The following is a 24086-nucleotide window of genomic DNA, read 5'->3' as shown; positions in this document are numbered from 1 at the left end:
CCCTGAGCTGCCATGAACCTAAAGTTAGTGTCAACATAGTAGTGAGTGTAGGAGTTGTACTCTCACATGTACCTCTGCTGAGGTGCTTTTGCTGAAGGCCATCACTGAATCTAGTTCTGCTGTTAAGAATTCAGTTACTCTATCCTGTTTCTGTAATGCTGAGCCCTGTGTGCCTTTTAACATTCTCAGGTGCTGTTCACAAGCCTTCCTGTAGTCCACGTGTACGCTGTTAGCACGACAGCACCGAACGACACAAGGAAGCAGCATGGAAATATGTACTGCTGCCCTGTCTACAGAAAGCCTCGGAGAACAGACCTGACGTACATCTTCTCTTTGTATCTGAAAACATTGCAGAATCCTGATCATTGGACTTTGAGGGGTGTTGCACTGCTCTGCAGTTCGAAGTAAGGATGGGCAGCTATGGAAGAGAGAACCAACAAGTAGGATTAAGCTGCAGCCAGTATTGCATTGTTATTGTCAAAGTGGCGGCTCCTTCCCACAGAGGGGTGGGAATTGGCAGGTGATACACAGAGATTATGTTAGTTGCACAGAAATCAGCTTACTCTGTTCACAACAAAAATACTACATTTATTTACCCTGGGAATATCAGGGAAAACAGCTGCAGGTGTAAATTTGGCAACTCTTATAAAGCAAGTGAGAATATAATCAACTAATTTGCTCATAATGGAAGCACTACATAAAAAAGTGCTTGTGATAGTGACAAATGCTCTGACATCTTATGGTGGTTCTTTTGTAGATGTTATCTTTCTTTTTAATACAGTAATTTTTCATAATATAATGTAATTATTTTCAATTCAACTTTGTAGTTAAAATCTCATCATCCATAGCATTATTAAAGCTTTAATGACAAGATAATTAAATTCATGGCAAAGTTTTATGTTTATCTGCATATATTTCAATATACAGTTCCTTTGATTTTACATTTCTAAACTTGCCGGGTGGTTTTACTAATGGCTGTGACCATTTTGTTGAACAGTCACTTTTTAATGCAACCAATCATAGAAAAAGAAGTGTTTGTCTTTGCACAAGTACCTTTTGCACCTATTAACTCATTTCTAAACCTATATGCACTTGTAAGGAAGGTGTGCACACCCCCCATTATTAGCAGGAAGAAAGATTTTAAAGTTTTCTGAGTAAACACATCTGAACACCATTTTTGCTCTATTAGTACTCTTTTATTTTTTGCATTAAAGCCTGAATCCTGCAAACTCAAACCTCTTAATTGCTTTTTGTTCTGTATTTTGCATCAGTTTAGTTTAAAAAAAGAAGATGACACACAGTCCATACTTCACCTGGAATGGTTGAAGTACTGTCATGTTAACCACCACTGCTGTCTACCCTGTACCTGAAGGATGATTGATACTTCTTTTAATAGACAGATGGCTATTGGCTGAAAATGTGTTTGGCTTCTTTCACTAGCACAAATTCAAAGCAAAATAAATTGCTGTTGGATGTTATGAAAGAAGGACTTGCAGTCAGGACTTTGTTAATATTTTCTTTATCCTTGTAAACACTTTTAATTTTTGTATAGCAAGTGTCTAAGAAAGTAGTTCATCCCTTTGCATAGCCAGTTTTACCCTGCAGTTGGCAATTGCAGGGCTCATTCCATGAGGAAGTTTGATATTCACACCCACACCCACAATGAAGTACAGAGTGCCAGCTTTCTTCTTGGAAAACAGAGCAGACAGGGACAGGGTCCCTTTTTTCCATTTAGCTAGGAGCAACAGTGCCGGCAAGATTATCTTTTCAAGTGAAACCAACTGTTCCAAAGAAGTACACCAGACCTCCCTGCAGTGCAGCTGTACATCAACCAATTTCACTGAGAATTTTTTTTCTGGGAAGGCTGAAGGATTTGGCTTCATGATCATTGATCTTGGAAATTATGAAAAACATGGGGGAGACTTCAAGCAGCAAAGGTCTGTACTGTTCCACAGAAACTGAGGTTGCAAACCATAGTGCAAACTCCATCCCATACCTTTATGATGGGATATGGAATAATTTAACTTTGATCTCTTGGCACATGTAAAAGTCAGGTCAGCAATTACAGTGATAGTAATTTAAAATAAAAAATGTAATACTTGAAATATTTTGCAGAGCTAAGGAATTCACTGCTTGCTATGAAACAAATCATCCTCTGACCAACTGAAGATAGAAGTAAACATTAAAAAATAGATATTTGATAGAGGTTATATCTGGTGCTACATGATAGGCTCCATGGAAACTGCATGACTTCGTTACTTTGTCAAGCAAAATGAGAAAATTAAATGCTATATGAAGAAAATCTACAGGCAATGATGTTCTATCACATAGTGTTCTGCTGTATAAAAATGCAAAGAAATATCTTATTTGAACATCAACATTTTCATTTCAATAACTAAACCTGTTTATCAGTTTAGAAAAATGCCAAATCTTGCAGAGCAGAATGCAGACCATATGACTGAAGAACCAGAAAAAATCATGCAGTATTTCACTGAAGATAGCTAGAGTTCTACACAGAACTGAAGAACATAAAGTGACTTTGCTCCAGAAAGGCTTCTTATCACTAGTAAAGAACACCAAACAAAACCTTCAATATTATTCCTACCAGCAAAATGTTCTTTCCTTTTTGCATGTGATTATAGTAGAGTGGAGATGAACAATTTGCTGTTGACAGAAATGTGTTCCTTTCCCCATCTCCTTCTTTTGCTCTATCCTGTCCTTCCACTCAGTGGAATTGCTGTTCCCAATGTAACAACATTAATTTGATTTGAAATGTTACTGATACAGTAAAACATTGATCTTCCCCAATCAGTGTTCCCTAGTTACTATTGTTAAAGCTGTTTAACTTCAAGTGGGATGTACACCAATCTAAATGAAAGAACTGGCAGGCAGAATACTTGAAATCAAACTAATTATATTTGAATGATAGATTAACAATTAGCTGGAAGTCTTCAAACAATGTATATAGATAACCAAGTTATGCTCTTCTGTTAAAATGAACCCAAGATATTAAATACAATCATACAGCTTTTGGCAGTATTGTACAAGTTTCACACAGATAGTAATGACTAACATTGTTTTAGATAAGTGCTTGAAGGCAACTCCATTTAAGAAATAAGAGAGCAATACAGTCCTGCACCCATGTCAGCGTAGCAGTCATGTTTACAAACATATCTGATGTCAGGGCACTGGCTCCTGAGAGTTGCAAATAAACAGCATTCCATAGTCCAAAGGGTGTCTGTCTCATAATCCCTGAGGCTGTGACTGGTCAATAATGATGATGATAGGAAAAAAAGAATTGGGTTATGGATTGGCCCTGTACATCTGTGACTTTGAAGAATAGATTTTAATTGCAGTGAAGCTTGGAAAAAACACAGAGAATGGAAAACAAAACAATTCCCTTGTCTGGTCAGTTATGCTCATAAGCTCTATGATCCTTTGAAAAGAATAATAGTTTTCTAAAAGAGCTCAAGAAAACTGTAGTTTTAATATTCTGATTTTTCTCTCAATTAATCCAGAACCTACACATTTATCTTACTCCATTTTTACTGCTTCATATTATTGCCTTTCTCACAATCTCTTCTTTCCAAAACATGAGTACGGTACCTCCTTCCTTTTTTTCCTCCTGCTATTCCATATTTAATGTGTCTTCTTTTTTATTCTTACTCCATAAATGCACAAAACACATTGCTTACTTACAATGAACCTTCCTATTCCAGAAGTCTGGAAATAACCTGTAATTTCAAGAGTTTCTCTTTTCCACTAAGAAAAAAAACCAAAACAACTATTTACTCAAAACTCTGTAGTTCCTGCCACATTTCTTCATATCATGGGTAAAGCAGGAATAAGCTCTTCCTGCTTTTTCTGTGAGGGTCCTTAAGTGATAATACTTGTACAGCTAAATGACATTTTTCATAGTTCTTCCTTTTGCTAGTATGAAGTAATAGCTTTGCTATTATTTTCTGATTAGATGAGTTGGTATAACATAATGGAAATAAACTTTATACTGTTGTACATGAAACAATGAGAGTGATTAGGCTGTAAAGTGACTGCTAAATCAATCCTGGAAATGCAGCAGATTCTCATCTCCCTTTGACATTGTGAGTTCCATTTGGGTTAATGATGGCTATGGGCACACGCCGAGACAGAGGGGGAGCCCCTTCATTCAGTTTGCATGGCTTGACTTCTGTCAGGAAGACAACACTACAGACATTTATGTGGATGGCAGAACAACAACAATATGGTTTGTGATATAACACAAATTCACACATTTTTCTAAAGCTGAGTGAGTACATACTGTGTTCTCTCTTGCTCATTGAGGACAGTATGGGGCGTGTGCTCATTGACTCCTTATACTGATTGCTTTAAGTCTAGCAAAGGGACATCATCATCACCTCCTCCTCCTTCTTTTCTTTCCTGCTTAAGGACAACTTCTGGGATAGTCACACCTATTTCAGTTGACTGGGAAGCACCTTTTGTTGCACTATTCTTGTCTTTCTTTACCTTAGTGATCACTTCTGTGTAAGAGATTTCTTCAGTGAAGGGCTCTGCTGCTGGGAGCTCAGAGGCGATGTGTACACTGGCTTCCTGGATCCCCTCCTGACCTTCAGCTCCTGTTCGTTCTTTACTTTTTTTGTGGATCTTGAATGTCTCCTTTGTTGGAGCAGCTTGTGAAATGGTTTTCTTGATCCTTATCCCAGATTGTCTCAGTCTTTCTCCTGACTGCCTGATCCTCTCTCTCCTCTCAGGGGTTACTATCCTAGTTTGAAGCCTGTTTACCTTCTTGCCAAAGTTTTGTCTTGTCTTTTGGATATTTTCCCTTGAAAATGCCTTTTTGATGTCATCAATGCGCCTCATGCCCGATTTCTTGAATTTGGTTGCTTTGCTTTCTTCGATATAATATTCTTCATCAGAAGACAGATCATCAGGTGGGAAGAAATCATCCTCTATAGTTTCACCTGCTGTCATCTCTTTGATAACAGAGAGAGATGAAGGACACTCGGTTTCCTCCTGTGAATAAAAGCAGAGAGTCATGTTCCAGCCAGTTTGTTTCAAAAAGATGGTGGTTCAAGCTTTTTTTTTTTTTTTGGTTGGCTTGCAGTTAATTAGTGCTAATTGAAATATAATACTGAAACAAAGTAAGGTAGGCTTGTACCATTGTACTCAATCTATGCAGAGCACAAATCACAAAAGAAATCTGTGCCAAGTTCTCTAAAGATATTATATCCCTGGTTAAAGATTGCTTTTCACTATGGTTCTACCTGAAATTAATTAATGCAATGGTCCTATGAGTCCTGGCCTCTAATGGTTTTCAGACCAGACCAGACTTGTCTAGGTGTTGTTTTGTTGGGGTTTTTTTTTTGTTGTTGTTTTTTTTTTTTTTCTTTTTTGAGCTTATCTTCATCTCTGCATCAAACCTAGATCCATCATTCCTCACCAATAAAAGCAGCCACTGTAGACAAAAAAGGCTCTTGGGCTGGCATCAGCTGTATACTGTCCAAGCAAATGCCTCAATGATATGAGTAGCTTCAGTCTACTACTGTTACCAAAACAATTGTGCATTTTTGACTGTTTGCAACTTAGCAAACACTGCTGTTGCTGCCCAGAAGGGAATGAACCCCAACATATTGACTTACATGTGCTGGCTGCACAAGGGGACAAGTCAGTAAAAAAGGAAGATATTATTTGGTAAACCCAGTAACACACAATTCATTCAGCACCTGCACCATCACTGAGGTGAACATGATTTGTTCCATCTGGAAATGAATGGCATTCCTGAACAAGCACCTCTGTCTCCTGTGGTGAATTTGGTGGCCTGTTTGAGAGTGCAGAATTATATATTTATATGACATATCTAATGTGTATCAGCAGCATGCTTGGAAATGGTGACTATCCTAGATATCTTAGCCCTAGGAATTCATGCAGCCTTTCCAAAGAAAAATTGCTAGAGGCTCAAAGCTCAAACACATGGAAGACTTCCAAAAACTGTCCACAGTAAACAAAAAAATTACCAAGAATGAAAATGTCCTTGTGGTTAAGGATATCGAAGAGGAAAAAAAAAAGGGAAAAAAGTTTATGGCAATGAAGGATTTATCTGAACAGGGAGAATCTCCTAAGAAAGTTCCCTGATCTACATGGACAGTACAAATTTGTGGCTCCGTGTCAGTGAGTTACTTTTATCTAGAAGTTCAGTGCATGCAGAGCAGAAAAACTAACTTGTAGGAGGGGTATGAGATAGTGCCACCCCGTTCTTCCCTACCAGCTTTTTACATGCACATGCCTGTGCTCTTCTCCCAGGAGGAGTAGCCCTTTGGGGTGCAAACAGCTGTATGTACAACAGCTGTATGACACTTGTCTAAGCTGTTTCTCGTTAGTACTAACTACTTCAGCTGATTTCCGAGGCATGGCAGTATCAGGACTCTACCCTTAGTATTATCATCCTAATGAAGACAATAGGAGAGAGATTGAAGCTATGAACCCATGAATGGCAAGTAAGGCTAACTGAATATTTTGCTGTGAACCTCTTTCCAGTCAAAAAGATGTCTGCCATTTTTTACAGTGACTAATTAGTAGTGAGTCATGTTATTTTACTGTGTGCTAGCAATACATAAAATAACATACATCGAGCTATTTGACAGATAAAGCCCACTAAGCCCACTTAAGAGGCTCTCATCATGCCTTGTCTTCAATAAAAACCTTCTAGTAAAATAGTTGTTAATGCTTAGAAAAAAGAGGGACAAATTATGTTACATTGATTACAGCAGAATGTTGTTCAACTCATCTGTCAAAGTCAGCAGGAACAAAACTACAATGCTTTGCTAATAATCTTCATTAACGTGCAAATTAACATTAATTATATAAAGACTTCTACACATAAACATAATCTCTTTTTCCTGAAAATTAACTAAAAACACAGCTGGATAGTAATTCCTCAAAGTTTTTAAATTATACCCCACTCCTTCAGCTGAAATGGTAACAGAAATATTTTCAGAATTAATGTTCTGAAATTTCAGTACATACAGAGATGAATACAATATGGGGAGAGGAATACGGCTTTCATATGAAGATTACTTTTTAAAAGGAAAGAAGGCAGAGACACTATTTTCTCTGCAATATTTGTCTTCCTCTGGAAGAAGAATTTGTCTGTAGTTTTTGTCAACTGCCAGATTTTTATTGTGTTTACCTATAGTCTGTTAGCTACAGAAGAGAGCACTTTAGTTTTCCTACACGTGTTCAAATCAAGAGTTATGAACAAGAACATGTGAGATGAAGATCTTGTAGATGAGACACAAAAACTAGAGCTGCATGCAGATCCTGAGAAACATTTTCATTCAGCATGAACTCCGCCAAATATTTGATTTTCTTCTTTTCCTTGGTCTCTGCACACATCTTGCAGAATCAAATGTAGCAAGGCAAAGCATTAGTGTGAGTTTCTCCTCTCAAGATTTCTGGATGTTACCGAAGTGGAAAGTATTACTGAGACTGTCTAGCATGTTGGGAAGGTTTCAGAATAAAAATTCAGTGATTTAGGCTCAGTAGGTGAGCTTTTTCATCTGCTTCATTTTTCTCTCTCCTGCTTCTAACTCATTTCTTCTTATCGTTAGTTATCTGTGGGGCAGAGAGAAGAGAGGAGCTCATCCTTCCTAAGGCAGGAACAAGGAACTTTAAGACCAAGAGGGAAACAGACAGAGTCAAAGCATATAGCTACCAGCTCCTTTATAAGCTCACTAAAACCAAAAAAATCAAACACCTACTGATTTCAGCAGCACAGAACAAAGTCCTAAATTGGGTGAGAGCTTCCTCCTTGTGTATAAAGCAGATGGGACTGGGAATAGCAGGACTGAGCAGTCCAGTCTTTGGGGAGGGTGAGAAGGGACTTGAGCCATTGATGCTGCTGCTTTCAAGATTTTCGTTAAAAATCTGCTTAAGCATTTTTCTAGGAAGAACCCACCACCACCACTCAAGGGAGGTAAGAGAGGGTCTAAAATGAGGGCAGAGATTATTTCACAGTAAAATATTATACCAAGCAGTCAATTATTTTTAACATGATTTCTTGAGGACAGAGGCATGCAGTCATAGGGACTGTCTATCAATTAATACATAGGACATATACTCTGCTTGCCTTATCTACTGGCCAACCACAAAGACATGCACAGGCCAGAATCAGAAAATAAATCAGTGGAAGCTGAGCATTCCCTTTTCATCACTCCTCCTAGAAGGAGCACCTGCAGAGGGTGCTCACACTGGTCCTGGTTTGCCTGTTTGCCATAATGAGCAATTGCTCATTGGCCATAATCCCCTGAAAAGTTATCCACCACTCAACACACTGGAAACAGACCTTTCAAACAGAACAATATTTTTTCTTTCTCTTCCAAGAAAAACATTGGTAAATCTGTCATGAAAGTGTTTGATTTGGAAGTTGTCTTCAATTTGTACAAAAAGTGCAACACACACATGCTTGTATTATGCATCTCCCACCTTCTCACCCTTACCTGGTCCCTCCACTAACACAGAAACATTTAGGCAATTTCCACCAATTAGAGAATGGATCTGGGTTCTGACACAAAGAACTAAGTGCTCTTCAGCCAGAAGAGCAGAACACTGGCTGTGTTCTGAGTCATTCTTTCTGTCCCCCTAAACTGACATCTGTTTCAAGCAAGCATGTCATGGCTCAGGTACCTTGCTTGTAGCACTGAATGTTGTCAGGGGACAAGGGGGCTGAGAAGAGGGGTTGTGTATTATGAATGGGTGTAGGAGGAGGGAGGGGAGAAAGGAGTCAGATTAGATGGTGTGTTGAAACTGGAAATGTTTCGGAGAAATGCTTGTGTCTGGAGGACATGAAGCCTGAACAGAGAAAGACTTCAGGTTTTGTGGTAACAAAGAAGGGACCAAAAGCATTGGTTGAATGGTAAGGGAAAATCCTGGAGACATTTGCAGTTGTAGTTGCAGGGTAGTTAGATCCACTGCTTAAGGAAAAACTTTAACATACAAAACTTAGAGGTATAACATCATAGCAGAGCAATTGAACTATTCAGGAATGGCTGGTGAAGCCCCCGGCATGGCAAGTTTACTAAGAAAGCATCTTAAACTGAACTTAGTTTTTTCCTATTTTTTTAGTATTTCACCTCTCAAATATGCCTAGCCAAAAAATTTTGAGTTCTTAAGGGCCTGGCTGAATACAAAGTAAATATATAAGTAACCCTCAGCTTTGATGAAGGAGACCAGCATGACTCCATCGCTGACATTTTCACCCCGTCCTCTCATTTCAGTTTCATTCACAATTAGAAAATTTTCAAGGGGACATAGACTGTGTCTTTCAAACCCTCCTTTTGCTCTTCAAGCTTTCCATCAGCTGCCAAAATTCTGGCTGCTAAGCACCCATGGGAGGGAACAATGACCAGTCTGCAGGCACTGTGGGCATCTTCTAACCACAAGGAAGGGATCAAAGCAGTAGGATTTTTTTCCCATAGGCTGTAGTAAAGCATTTATGAGGGAAGGCTAATGCACCTGCTCCTCAACCATGCAAAGGGAAACACAGACTTTTCCACCGTGCTGAAACCTTAAAATCAGTAGGTAAATAATCTTAAATGTGGCAATGCCTCTAGTCAACCCTATGAGACTCTCAAGTTGGCAATTATCAGATAATTGAAGCATGCAGGGGAAAAGAGGCTGTTTCAGGATGTGCCTGCTTGATAACCCTGCCTGAATAGTCAGGCTCTCCTCTTCTCTGGGAAGAGAAGGGGGAAATGGCAGAGCAAATTGTTTAGCAATGTCTCAGGTATTTTGCTTTGGTGCTTTGGCAAAGATCAGGTTGGCTCTAAAAGCAGCCTTCCCTTACTGCTGCACTAGGGAGCCAAAGGAGACTGCTGGAAGAATGTCATGCCTTCAGCAAGGACTGCCAGGCTGGGAAAAGAAAAAGGTTGTTGAAAAGATTCCCTCACAGACTTACTAGCTAAATTTCCAGTCTTTGGGAGCACAGATGGGATCAATAATTAATAGCAGCAGTACTTTTATTTTCCTTAAGAAGATGTGTGTTTTTCATTTAGAGTTCACTTCATTTGCTAAGCAAGGCAGCGACTTAATATCACTGTAAAACAATACTTAAGTTCATGAACATTTTAAATTATAATTTCAGCAGTAATTTTATTATGTCAGTCAAAAAGAAAAAAAAAAGAATTTGAGGGCATTTTAATGAATATAGCCAGTTCAAGAGCTTTACATCCCTTGTCCTTTTGTGTTTTTTGCTATATGTATTCAAAGCTTTGTATTTCAAAATTCAGACTGGGCTTCCCAAATTTGGAGAGAGGAAAAAAGGTAATGTACTGTATTACACATAAATATTTGCAAGAAATGCTATAAACTGGTTTTGTGCTCTCTTTCCAAATAGCTTGAAAATGTAACTCTAAAAGTTATCTAAAGGCAACAGTTAGTAGCTCTCAACTATTACCTAATTTCAATCAATACTTTAGCAGAACAAAGCTTTTTAAAATTAAAAAACCTCATAAAATCAGAATTACTAAATAAATAATTCTTTTTTATATATCTAAAATGACATATATGTATATATATACTTATGTACTGTATATGTACAATCAAGACTCAAAATGGTCTTAAAGAGACTGCGCTCAGCATAAGCAAGGAGGAGAGACTGATGAAACTCCATAACTTGGAGTCATTGTGTTGCACAGGGAAAAGGTCACAGCAAATGATCTCTCAGCCTTGGGGTGTATGACAAGAAAAGTGCAGGTGATGATTAACACAAGCACAGATGGGACTGGCTGGTGATCACCTGACAATTCTGAAGCAGAGCACGAAGCAACAAAATGGTCAAAGGCTACCCAGCGCCTGCTCTGGCATTGCTTGCTGTGTCTGTGACAACTGGGGATGCAAATGATGGGCAGCTTATGGGCAGGAAACTGCATTACCACAATGTTTTAAACAAATCTTAGAAATTTGCATGTTAGATGAATGATTTGTTATTCAGACTGTTGGCCAAGGTAAATCATTAAAACACCTCCTTGAAATTGTGCTGTAAATCAGCATGAAACCACTGATGAATAACCAATTACAAATCATTCAGTACTTTTACTCATATTCTAACAATTAAGAGTGAAGCTTTATAAATCTCAAGTGATCCCCTCATTTCTTCTGCAAATATTTCGGAATCTATGACAGCAGGCCAAAAAAGTGCTTAGATGAGAGAGAAACAGGATTATTTTAAAAGACCACCTAAAGAAATTTTATCAGGTAAACACTTCAGCATATAAGACTTTATGGCTAAGTGCAGTTGCTGCATTTAGAATTATTTTTACACAATGAAAAACCAGTTTGGACCAGTCAACTCCCCTCATTTCTCTTTTGTGAAGCCTAATACACATCCCTTTTATTTAAATCCTGACAGAAATTCATTAATTCAACCACCAGCATACAATGACTACAAAAGAACTCATCTCATTTTCCCCTTATCATTGTGACTTGCAGCAGTCAATGAGCAACCAGTTCCCAGTTACAGCACATCACTGGAGAAGCCCGTGGCTCCAGGCTACCACATGCTGCATAAAAAGAACAACTGCAGCTTCAGGGAAAAAAAACCCCAAAACTTCACACTTTCTCTGCTCTGCTATTGCTTTATGGAACTAGACCAGGGAATAGCTCTGCAGGTCAGTTTGCAGGCTCGCAATCAAACTGGTGAAATTCCTCATTTCCAAGTTTTCTAGAAGCCCCTTGCATGTGAAGGGGAAAAAGCATCACAAAGTGTGATAGGAAAAAAAAAATTGGTAATGTTTTGATTCATTCATTCATCACATGATGACTGCTCCTACAAGTCAGCTAGATCAGGGGAGTGTTCTCAAGTACAAGTGAGAACTCCATATAAACTAATTTCTGGACAACATTTTAACTGTATGGGAAAGCAGATACTTATAAAGTAGGAGCTGTATCCAGAAGTAGATGTCTACAACAGGCTGGGAGAATCAGGTTCCACACATTTCTCTCCACTTGGAAAGGAATACAGGCCAAATGTACAAACATCTGTGTTACTAATGTCTAATTAATGCCTGGCAAGATGAGTCTTGTCCCAGATCCTAAACTTCCTGGTTTTGACTTCAAAATTTCTTCATCTCCATTCCTGTCTTGTTTTGATCAACTTTTTTCCTGTAGTAAGGGAATAATTGCAAGGTTCAGCTATCTTTAGTAGTGTTGAGAACATGAATCCCAGCTGCATGTCCCCAATCAAGTCCATTCCCAAATCTGTGCCTCAGGAATGAAGGGTTTAGCTGAACAGCTGGATTTGATGATCTCAAGAGGAATTTTCCAATCTAAGTGATTCTGTGATTGCATTCTAAGATATGCATGTGCCAACAGCAGCCAGCCACAGCTCCTGGTGACAATTCCGAGCAGCCTCGAGGACCAGGGAGAAGAGGCACGACACAGGAGGCTCATGTTGTAACTGCACTCCTCTGCTGACTTGCAGGGGAACCCCAAGGGAAGCCCTGAACAGCTGCATCCAGTGCAAACGTAAATTAAGATCAGCTGTTTCCACCACTCATTGCTAATAGGTGGAGAAAAATCAATGGGAGCTCTGTGAAGGGGACAGCCTGTCCCCTTGTGAGGATCATCCCAGAGAAATGGGTCTGGGGGCACCAGATCCAACAGTGTTGAGTCCAGCTTGTAAGCAATTTCATTTTAGGAACACAGAAGCAGCCCAGCATCTGTTTTTTATAACTTTTAAAACTTTTTCTTTCTCCTCTTTCCTTGAAAACATGTCACTAGAAACACAGTTTTTCTTTAGCTGGTTGATAGCTTCTCCATGAGTGGCTGCTGCACAGCACGGGGCCAGCCCTGCACTTTGAACTGGAGCACTGGGCTTGACAATGCAAACAAAGGGCTCTCATGACACTCTCTGACACAATAATTGAGTTTATTTTATTCTTTGTTTTCTCAGCAAAGGCAATTACCTATCACAGCTGTAAAAATATTTTTAGGGTTTCTGCCACAAGACTCCAACAAAGGCCCTGTGTCGCTGGGCTGCTGAGGCCAGTGTTCTGCTGTCAGAGGTAGTCAGTCAATTCACACTATTTTTTTCCCCATTAAGTTTTCAGGCTGCACTTTAATAACAATTTGTGTTTTCTCTCTTCCCATGAGTTATAGAAGGCAGTTTTGTCCAGACCCTGTTGTCTTCAGCACTGAAGACATCCATTTATGGTTTCAGATCAGAACTAAAAGTACAGGAATTAGCACCATGTACACTAAAATTAACATTATTCCAGCTGTAAAAGTAATTTGGTTTCTTGTCTGTATTTCTTTCTATGAACTGACAGCTTCTAATTTTGAGCACATTTTTTTTTAGTATCACACTTTTTCTGTATCAAGATTTTCAAGGAAGATATTACACCGTTGACAAAGACAGAAACACACCTCAGAAACCCATTGCAAGCTTCACTTCACATTTCAACACAATGCACTGCCACCTGTTGTTTTTCCAGACTATCTGTTATGAGGTAAGATACCAGGTACATAAATATGAGGAAGGATAAGACCTCCTGTGTTACTGCAAACTAGAAAAATTATCAAATACGAGCCATCTAGCATCTGCTATGGGTGAGCTATTTAACTCCATTCTACTAAGGATTTTGTTCTGCAGGGCCATTTTTGAGCCTGCCATTCTTATGGCTAAATGGTACCAAATTAATGGCAATCTTGTGAGCTCCTGACACCCTGATTTCTACTGCCACTTCAGATGAAGGTGCTTTCACCTCAGGTTTCCAGATTATTATCCCCATCTTGATCTCATCATTCTTACTGTCCCAGTCTTTACAACCAATGTCAGTGGGCAAGACAAGACACATACATTTTAACTTATTTATGCATAATATCAGAGGCATACACAAGACTGCTTCTGTGAGCCTCTCCTGGTGTGTGCAGTGAAGCAACCACAGGGCAAACAAATCAGTTGTAACCCTAGGTGTAGGTCAGTCAAGCCATAATCTTGGTTTATGACACATCCAGTAATTTTAATGTCAGACAGCAGTGAATGAAACACAAATGCACATGCCACTTCATAGGAAGTAGTTACTCATTTATGGTGCTTATGTGAAATAATAATAGACTGAAAGCCCAGTAACAGTAACATGGACTTTATGGTGCCTATACAGTTCCATTTAAATAGGTCTTGCAGGACATGCAGAAAAGCAAATGAAACAAATTCATTCAGGGTAAAAGAAGAAAGAATCCACTTTAATTTCTGAATAATGTAGTCAGAATTATTTAAACTGTTAAATGCTCTTTGACTTCAGAGAAATGATAGCTCTTACAGCTGGTTGCTGAACAGAAATGAGAGTGACCTGTACAACCTACAACATCCTTTTTATTCCCTACTATAGTCTCAGGTCACATAGCACTCCAGGGTCAAAGTCTTCACTAGAAAGTCTGAAGTAACCTGGCATTTTTAATCATGCAGACAGCCTAGGGAGGAGAGCTGCCTGCTACCAAATCTTTTCCTGAGCACATGGCCTTCTAAAAATGAATGCCCTCAATTCCCTAATCGCTCTGCTCAAGGATGATCACTTTGTCTTTTTTTAATGTGAGGATATCGCCAACTCCTTTCATCATTGCTGAGATCTCTTGGGACAATCTCCTTCAGCCAATGATCCTTTTCAACCTGCCTACTCCCTCCATCAATGATAAGATCAAAGCTATTCACTTGAAAGGAAATCTTTAGTATTTAATTGGTGTTTCCTTTTTCTTCATATGCTGATGTTCTGGCAAAAGTTAAAACTAAAACCCACATGTGCTCGCTCATGTAAAGATTCCATGCCAGCAACACACGGGTCATTGGCCCCATCACAATGTTCTAAATAGTTCATCAGAAAAAACCACCTCTCTGCAGAAGAGCAGTCAATCACAGCCACAGAGTAAACAACTTGGTTATATCCATTTGTAACGTACAGCACAGGGAGTACGCTGGTTCCGTAGCTATTAACAGACTCCCACTAATCCTAGCCAAGCTCCAGTCATTCAGGTCTTGGCACTGCAGCAGTGTGCCTACCCTGGTGCAAATCAGCAGTGTGAAAATCACTGACTTGTGTGAAACACACCTTTGTTAGTGTACCTGTGCCTTGCAGTTGCAATGTGCTCTTGCCTACCTAGACTGCAGGTATCATGCAGTATTGCAATTATCCCTCTCCAGAAAAGCGTTACATGGTGGATCCTAGAGGGATCTACATATCTACCTCTCCTCCGTGCAAGTGGGAAAAGGTTGTTCAATTTACCTTACAAAAGGGATGGAAATTAAGGAGGCAGTCATTCATATTCTCACTGACAGTTTTAAACCACGCTAGGAAGAGGAAACCAGAAAGACAAGAAAAAATGCTGTTTCCCTTCCTGAAAAGTACCACCTAAGAACTAAACATACAGAACAGGGTGCAGGTCATTCTTGTCCAGCTAAACCAGCAGAGATAATGAACTCCTACTGAAGATGATTCTTAGGGAAAGCACACATTGGGAGACCCACCTTTTGTATGAAGTACCTGAAAATACCAATGGCTGTTCTTTACACCTGCATGTAAATCCATTTGGACCATATTTCACTATATTTTTAATAGACAACAGCTCATGCCTTGCTAGCAGAAAAATTTACATCATGTAATGAATATATTTTAAGAAAAAATATTTTCAAAGCATTGATTCTGCTGCAGTCATTATGGTAAAGGTCCATCAATGAAATGGCATTATGTCATTAGCCAGGGGAGTCACAGAGATTTATTACCTTTAGCTAGGAAATTATCTGCAAGCAAAAAGTGAAAGTGCCTGTTTTCTATTCCATGATGATGATGCAGCTTGCAATAATGATAATAATAGGAGAGATTTGGCCTGTTTCTACTGAACAACCATAGTAAGTCATTCAGTCAGAAAATCTGGGAGGCACAGTTTGGCTGTATATGGTACTAACATAACATTAAAGAGGTAATATTCCCTACCTTCAGCCTTTTCTCTTTTTTTCAGCTATTTTTTCCCAGTAGTGGAAAATGAACTATGTAAGAAAGCTGGGTTATGAAGAATTTGTCAGCTGTTCACTGTGGTGAATAAACTCAGTGAAACACACAGCCCCATTCATTGCAAATGATGTCATTTATGTACAAACAGATGCAAGATCAGAGTGTGAAAGAGTGATGGAGGTGCACTGTATTACTCATGAGGGGTGGTATTTTCAAGAATGCCTAATGAGGAACACAATTCATTTGAAAGACGCTTTAGCAACTTGCTGGTAAAAAAGGAGCAACTATGCTTCTGGCAAAATATCAAGCACTCTTACTTTCTACTGACCTGGGAAGCTGGGAAGTTCCAGCACAGGCAGGATCAGACCAAATGTATTTCACAGCACTCATTGACAAGACCCCAGAGCTGTCTGTGCTGTTTGTACAGATGCAAGTGATACCATGCTGTTTCATGAAACTTCCCTTCAAATACAATTATTTTAATGTACAATGAACATCCTAGGATAAGGTCAGTCAAAGAAACAATATGATTTCCTTGCCCACTGTGATTGAAAGAACAGTGCTATGTTAAACCATTTCCAAGGTAGACCATGCAAGGGAGTATTTCTTGTCATGAAGGGTTTGTGGATCTGAACCTTAGTTTGTACATATACTGCTATAGACTGAGACAGTGAAAAAAGTCTCAATTTGTCAGCAGTATGATAGCCTGGTCAATGCTGAAAGTTAAATAAGCTATGCTTTGAAATTAGTGTTAGAAGAAAGTCTGCATTTCAGGGAGCCAGAAAACACTTTTGCTATTTGCACTTCTACCTAATACGGTGAAAAAAATAACAGACGTGAATGTCAGGCATGGTTTGTATGACAAGATTTACAGGGCCTGCCTCATATTACCCTTCGGAGAGGCAGCAAATAGTCCTTGCTGATCTGCAGTTAATCTTACACGACTGGCTCAGAAACCTACCGACACTAATAATAGACCCTGTGTGCTGCTGCCAGTAGGTTCACGCTGAAAGGCACTGGGGAGCACAGATCAGTGTTAAAGAAAGCATAAAATAACTCCTATGTTGGACAGACTGCACCTTTTGCTTCGTTAGCCAACACCTACAGAAGTCACCGAGGAGGTGGCAAGGCCACAGTACCACAACAAATTAGGTTCATGGTTACCTGATAGATCACGACCCGGAATTTGTTTTTTCTCAGCATCTCCTCCTGTTTTGCTTCCACCTTCCGCACACTGATGCTCTGCCTCTCCACGCGCGCCCGCACCTCCTTCATGGTGGAGCTGACTTTGCGGGTTTTCTGCAGTAACTTGTTCACTGTGAAGCCTGTATTGCCATGTGCCTGGGCAAGCTTTAACATGTCAATCTGGATGGTCTTGATGGCATTTTCCATCTCCCTGTGCTTCTCCTCTATCCTTTTCTGGCTCGCCTGCACGCTGTCAACAATGTTGGCCACTTTGTCCAGGACTGTCACAATCGTGTAAGCTGCATCTTGCTCTTCCTCCTCCTCGATGACACTGGAGAGACGATTTTGGTGCGTTTTGTCAGCTTCCGAGGTGATTTCATGGCGATCCATTCTGCCTGCCTTCAGCCAGGTTGGAGGGAGGCGAAGTTTCGGTGATCCTGCCAGAACGATTCTGGCGCTGCTGCGGGGAGCCAGCGCGACAGCTGGCTCCGGCGATGCTCAAAGTAGGGCGTGAAACGCCGCTCCTGGAGCTTGGTCAAATACTTCTGACTACAAAATATCCACACATGATTGCTCAGATACTTTCAGCAACATGAAACCCCTAAAATTAGGAAGCAATATCTGGAAAGGAACATACGTTTAAAGGGTCACGCTTCTGTACTGATGAAGTTATTAGTGTTAATCCAGGAAAGTTAAGTAACTTGCTAATTAAGCAGGAAAGCAAACTTGCATATTTTTAAAGATCTACTTTTGTTTTCATGTTACTGGAGTGCTTTCCTCTGAGGGAATTCAAAAAGCGGTCAGGAAAATTAGCATGGCTGTTTCTTTTCCAGCAAAACAACTTCAGGTCTTCAGCTTGCTGCAATTACCCCATGGGGTAGCAAATAAACACACTAACCAGAGGCAATATAGTGAAAACGTTGTATTGTGACATGCTTTTCCAGTTCAAAATGTTGAAAGCATTTTTTTTTTTATTGAACAAATTATTAAATCCTACATGCAAAATTCTGAAAGCCTACACTACATGTTAAAACAGCTGAACACATCCTATTCACACTTTATCTTGGGATCTTTCAAACGACAACTAACAGTCTATTAATATAACTATGACCAGCAGACTAATTTGGATGGACTTCTTTAGCTCTTGAAAATACTCTATACAAGAGCACTAGTAATTCATTCACTTTTATTTTTTTTAATTTTAATCACAAACACTATACAATCTGTATTGTAGGTGTTAAAACATGTATTTTCTTTAAAAAAGTTTAAGAAGTATTAAAACAGTTTTAACAGTGATAAAGTAGGCTTTATTCCAATTATTTGTGTTCAATTATTCAACACCAATTTTTACAATACCTAAATCTACTAAGACCTACTTCTTTTGGACCTGTGCCATCTGTTCTAGCAGGTAACTTCCCAAATTATGAAATTTATAATTTTCGTCTTTAAAAATAAATTGTTGGAATTATTTCTGAAGATGGCAGTGCTTAGACCCAGCCCACACATTTTATAAATATGTTACAACTACACACAGCACACAGCTTCACAGGTCATGCGATAGGCAGTGTCTAAAAAATCAGTTACTAACTTCCAAAAACATTTAAATATCTACGGTATTTAAACACAGTGTTTTCTAGTTTCTCATAAGAAAAGTAAGCTGTAAACATTTTTACCTTTAGTTCATGCCTTTTTTGTTAGGTAATGTGGACTTATTTTGTTGGTTTTTTGGGGTTTTTTTAAGTCTACAACCATTGTTGGAATAAATCTGTGTTCCCAAAAATATTACATTCCATGGATAAAGCACAAGTCTATTACATAACCATGTGATACAGATACAGAAAATGAACTACTGTATTCAAAAACATAAAAGTAAATATACTAAAACAGTCCATAGCTGTTAGAGCTGATGCTTTCAGAATACAGACCAACATTGTGACACTAAAAATGTTCAAAAATAAGGCCTCTGAAATAAATATTTCCATTCTTTAAAAAAAGATATAATAAAAATGTACATCACATGGTCAATGTAGGTATAAAAAGCACTAAGTTAAACCATTCTGGATGATGTATCTGAAGTAAAATGGCCTAGGTTTTGCTTCTGCCGACGTCCTCTATTATTTTTGGGGCATTTTCTGTTAAAAAAAAAAAGAGAGAAATAGGAAAGGAGGGCTGATTTTATGTATACCACCTATAATTAAGCCTAACAATCAGGCATTGACTTAATTTTCTGTACTTAACAATAGCAAGGAGTCCATGATCTGTGCTGACAAGTGGGACACTCCTGCTGTTCAGTACTGGACTGTGACCTGGGAATGTCTGTAGGACCCCAGATCATGCAGAAGGGAGTCTTGCTTGACCTTGAGACTGAAACCAGCAAAGTGCTACATACTTCAGCCTTGATCCAGCAAACATGTTCCATAGGGAATGATTGCATTAGCTTTACTTGATGCATATTTCATATTTAAAACCCAGTGGATGGTGAGACTGGATCAATCAGCCTTTTGAAGCGCTGGACCTCCAGGTGCCTTGCTGCTCACTGCAGCCCATGAGACAGAGCCCACCCAGGTCTCTCTGTGGGGTGTCTCTGGCGGTCCCTTTCTTGGGCCCAGACACACAACTAAAAGGATTCACAAAAGCCAGCAATCCTGAATGGAATGGCACTTACTCAGCCAGGGCAATGAATGATGGAGCAGTCCTGCTGGGATGCAGCAAGACGTAAGAGACTGAGAGCTGGGGAATGATCATACAGAGGCTGAAAGAGGAGCTGAACCATAGCCTAACACACCACTGCTTTGGCCAGCAGGATGTTGAGTGAAAAAGGCAATGACATCAATTGCATGAGCCAAGTAACTTTTACATGTGCAGATGGTGTTTTATACATGTGCAAGTGTCTGTTAGGTTGAACTTTACAAGGGATACAGGGAAAATGGCCTGTATTGTTCATTCACAGGATGTCCCTCTACATCAGTGAGTTTTGGAAGCCTTAAACTCATGCAGTAGCAGAAAGTTTTATGGCCCAATGTAAGTGGAGCTGAAAAAGTGAAGGACAATCTGAGGAGGAAAAGTCAAACTGCGGCATGGATGCCCAAGTGTAAGACTTAAATACTTCATGCATCTATAAGGTAACAAAGTCACGCTTTATCTATCTCAAAGACCACAGTGTTTTGTTTGGTTCAAGTGCTAGAACTGTATGCCTTGTCATCAAAAAGAACCCATGGCTCTCATCTGAGTTTTTACACAGGGTGAGAATTTGAGACAACTCTGAAACCTGAACTTTGTGCTTGTGTGTCTTTAAGTTTCACAAAACAGATTTTTACAGTGAGTGTCTAATAATGGGACTAAGTTGCACGCTAATTTTCAGAACGTGTATATGGTGTAAGGGGTATTTTCTCTGTGTAACACCATTTACAGTGATGTTACAGGGAACAGCTTCTTGTCAGTCTCTCTGGTTTCACTAGGTGGTAGCTGGAGATCATAGGTTCCACAAAAATTTCAGCAATCCTAAATAAGTCCAGTGAAGGTATAAGACATCAGCTTAACTCTTGGATTTGTTTCAAGGATGATCTGTTCTGCTGTGTATTTGGTTTGGAGATTCAGAGTGGTTATTGGTGGTCTCTGAATTCAAACAAATCTGTCTTTTGTGACCAAAGAAACGAAGGGGCAGATAGGATGTTGCATAATTATCCTGCTTCAGTCATTAGGTAGTTTTTAAGTGGGTATTAAGCAAATAAAATGTTGGACATCATATAATTAAATACACAAAAAGTATATCCATACAATGTGTAATTTTTCACTGTTTTTGTCTTTACCTACCTGGTTATGCACATGACAATTGCAACTATAATGGCAATCTGTACAGCTCCAATTATTGCTGCAATAAGGACATGCGTAAGCTTTTGTCTACTTGGGACAACATAAAGAATACTAAAGTCTGTCTTTTCACAGTGCTGTCCAGTATATCCTGATTCACACCTGAAAAAGAAAAGGAATATTTCATGGAATCTGTAATTTGACAGCACCCTGGTCATTTTGCAGATGAAATGAGAAATCCAAGGTCACTCCAGCTGAGAAAGAGCTGGTGAGAAGGTGCACGTGTGATAATGCTTGGGTTAGGGAATGGTTTGGATCTGTGTGGCAAGAGAAGAGACAGAGCAAGTAGATATGTTCTGCTTTTTCTGGATAAGGTTACTAGTGGCCCTCTGAAAAGACACCAGTGTGGGGAAGACCCTCATTTGTCAAAAGAAATATTGGGTCATAATTATATTGATACAATATTGAGGAAGAGTGTAGCAACTGGGTGGAACAAGTAGACACTTGAAAGACAAATAGACAAGGCTAAATTAAATGCAAGAATCATGCTCATGAAGCACAGAGAGAGCACAGCTCATTCAACTCCATTGTCAATATGGGACAGAAGTGACAAAGAGGAAGGGAAATCTTGAAATATGGATTGAAAATCCACCTTGAAAAAAGAAGACCCCTTTTCAAGCTTCAACATAGAGAAGTGGTATCTTGCAAAATCTTCTGGACAAAACCAGCACCACACCCCCTTCTGCCTTGTGGCTGAGACAGAATTCGATGGAGGTCAGATTAGAAAACCCAATGGCTGACATCTGTTTGTTACACTATGAGTGAGAGTGAGAGTTTGTTACACTATGACACAAAATAACTCACACAAGCAGGCTAAATGTAAAAGGAAAGAAAAGAAAAGAACCCAAAAAGCAAACTTTATTTTCTGACTCCAGTATATATACAATAGAAAAAGTGACAGTGGATTAGAGGGTGAAACTGCCACCTCTCCAACCACACTGGTCAAACCAACAGTCTATCAATTCTCTCTACCCATAAAGAACAATGTAAATCAGTATTTATATGAGCAATGTGAGAAAATTTAGTAGAAATATGTAAACATCAGAAGTCATTGAAACTTTTAGAATAATTTTAAAATCCTCAAAAGAACAGGGCAACAATAGTTCAAGGAAGAATCCAAAATCATTTGCATGGGGTGGGGGAGAAATAGGTGGAAGCAGAAGAGAAGCACCTCTCTAAATGGTAACTTGCCTGAGCAAAGCAGCAGTTGTCTCAATGAGAAGCTCAGCAGAGGCTGTTCCTGAGCAGTGAGTGACATATTCAGGCAATGCAAGATGTGTCAGAGCAAATACACTCTGAAGCAATTCATGTCTCAAGGCAAAAGAGGCTGAGGCACAAGAAAAGGCAAGAGTCACCCATAACACTGAGATGAAGCCTGCAGAGTCAAAGGCCACCACTTAGAACCCTGAGCAAGTTCCTAGTACAGCTTTTCTTTAGACTGACATGAACGCATCACTATGGACAACTGAATCATACAAGTGGCCTCCAGCTCTACAGCTGGAGAAGAAATATTCACATACAGGCAGAGCAACAAGCCTTTTGTAAATTGAATCTGACAAGCCCAAATGAAACACAAAATCAGACTCATCCATTCAAAAGCTTTGTGCTAGGGTAGGCATTAATTCTGTGTGGAGCAACAAAATAATTACACCAAAGACCTTTTTACAAACACTAATGCAACTCCTAATCCCCCTCTGCATGCAGGGATAATAGTTGGGGTTTACATGTTCATAATCTTGTGACTCTACTTTCTCCAGCCATGAGCTGCTGTGTAAGGAGTTTTGGTTCAGGCATGAACCAAATTCCAGTAAGACTTGTTAAAGAAAACCCTCCATGTGGTGTAAGTGTGCCCAGCGGAAGCCAGGAAGGGAATAAAGAAAACTTTGTATAACCATACAAGAAGAATGAGGACAGTGAACACACTGGTAATCATGCAAGAAGACACAGAAAGGAAGAGATCTCCTTAGTCAAGAGGAATTTAATTTTATTTCTACTTCACTTTTGTTTTCATTAAAGAAAGTAGCAGATGAAATATTATCAATGTGAGAGCTGCTTTAATGCAGAAGAGACAAAACAAGGAAGAGGAGGCACAAGGAATTCAACCATGTTTCCTCAGAAACACTGAAATGCAAGAAATTATTTCTGAGAAATACTGAATGCAGATTCAGGAGAAAAAGTGCTTGCATTAAAAATTACGTTATGGCAGGATGAAGTAGTAGCCACTAGTTTTCTACCTTAAGCTAGTAGAACCGATTTTAAAGCATTCTGCTGCATAAATGTATAACAAGATAATATAGCATTAGTATAATAGCAAGATCAATAGAGGTCAGCAAGGATTTATCAAAATAAGCTGATTAGTCAATTAATTGATTTAGCATAAATAAGTTTAGATTTCTTTTTAAAGGGTTGGACTGTGTGTCCTTGACGCACGCTGCCATAAGGGCAGGGCAGAACTGCACTGCACAAGGAGGGCAGCAGGAGACAGACCCGATCCCATCTGTGCAAAGGCTGCTAAACTCAATACTGTGCAAGTGACTGCTACAAAACCTTCCTCCCCACTGCCTGCTGGCAGTCCTGGAGGGCTGCTGTACAATAAGCAAGGAGATTTGTTGCCCTCAGTGAAAGCAGAACTCAGAATTTGCTCTGCACAAGTATTTTCTGCAGTTTTATAGGTCATCCAATACCTCAAATGCATGGCTACCAGGAAATGAGGACCAAATTAAACTATGTATATGCTAGATGTCTATGAGAACTGAAAGCATTTGAAAATAACAATTTGCCCTTAGCATTCATCATTATATTTTCCTTGCTGGGGAAAGATATTTTTTTCTCTGATAGAGGTACATGATTACTACAGCGGATTGATGTCTGTTATAAGCTATTTGTTTCCTTAATAACTCTGCTCCAGTAAGAAATATACATAAAGCATGAGACCATCAGTATTTTAACAGCCAAGAAAAATCCAAAGGAGAACTGATACTCAGGGTCAAGAACTGATAGTCACAAATTCTGGACTGAAACCAACCACGTGAGGTT

The 24086-nt window shown here is 39.3% G+C and overlaps 3 protein-coding genes across 5 annotated transcripts in view; 1 reads left to right on the top strand and 2 right to left on the bottom strand.

The window, feature by feature from the left end:
- The window catches only part of LOC110469703 (dynein axonemal heavy chain 5), a 151383-nt gene extending 147599 nt beyond the window's left edge, over positions 1-3784 (top strand). For 2 of the 3 annotated variants that reach the window (XM_085571792.1, XM_077784814.2), the window contains one exon: positions 190-3784. In XM_085571792.1, coding sequence (XP_085427918.1) covers positions 190-408 — 219 coding nt within the window. In that variant the 3' untranslated portion in view covers positions 409-3784. The remainder of the gene's footprint in view (positions 1-189) is intronic. The other variant, XR_014952814.1, reaches the window with a different exon arrangement.
- CAVIN4 (caveolae associated protein 4) lies at positions 2895-19132 on the bottom strand. The gene is made up of 2 exons (XM_021528717.4): positions 17160-19132; positions 2895-5010 (listed from the first exon to the last, which is right to left on the bottom strand). Exons 1-2 carry the CDS (start codon positions 17568-17570, stop codon positions 4351-4353), a joined length of 1071 nt encoding a protein of 356 aa, XP_021384392.2. The 5' UTR covers positions 17571-19132; the 3' UTR covers positions 2895-4350.
- TMEFF1 (transmembrane protein with EGF like and two follistatin like domains 1) overlaps positions 18088-24086 on the bottom strand; it is a 117654-nt gene continuing 111655 nt past the window's right edge. Inside the window, exons 9-10 of the mRNA XM_021528716.4 lie at positions 20994-21152; positions 18088-19312 (exon numbers count right to left, since the gene is read on the bottom strand). Of these exons, the coding sequence (XP_021384391.3) occupies positions 19228-19312; positions 20994-21152 (244 nt within the window). The 3' untranslated portion in view covers positions 18088-19227. The remainder of the gene's footprint in view (positions 19313-20993; positions 21153-24086) is intronic.

The sequence above is a fragment of the Lonchura striata genome, chromosome 2 (genome assembly GCF_050655825.1).
Source record: "Lonchura striata isolate lonStrDom1 chromosome 2, ASM5065582v1, whole genome shotgun sequence".
NCBI classification, from domain to species: Eukaryota; Metazoa; Chordata; class Aves; order Passeriformes; family Estrildidae; genus Lonchura; species Lonchura striata.
Note: the sequence above shows the minus strand (reverse complement) of the source record. Positions and strands in the feature narration are given on the sequence as shown.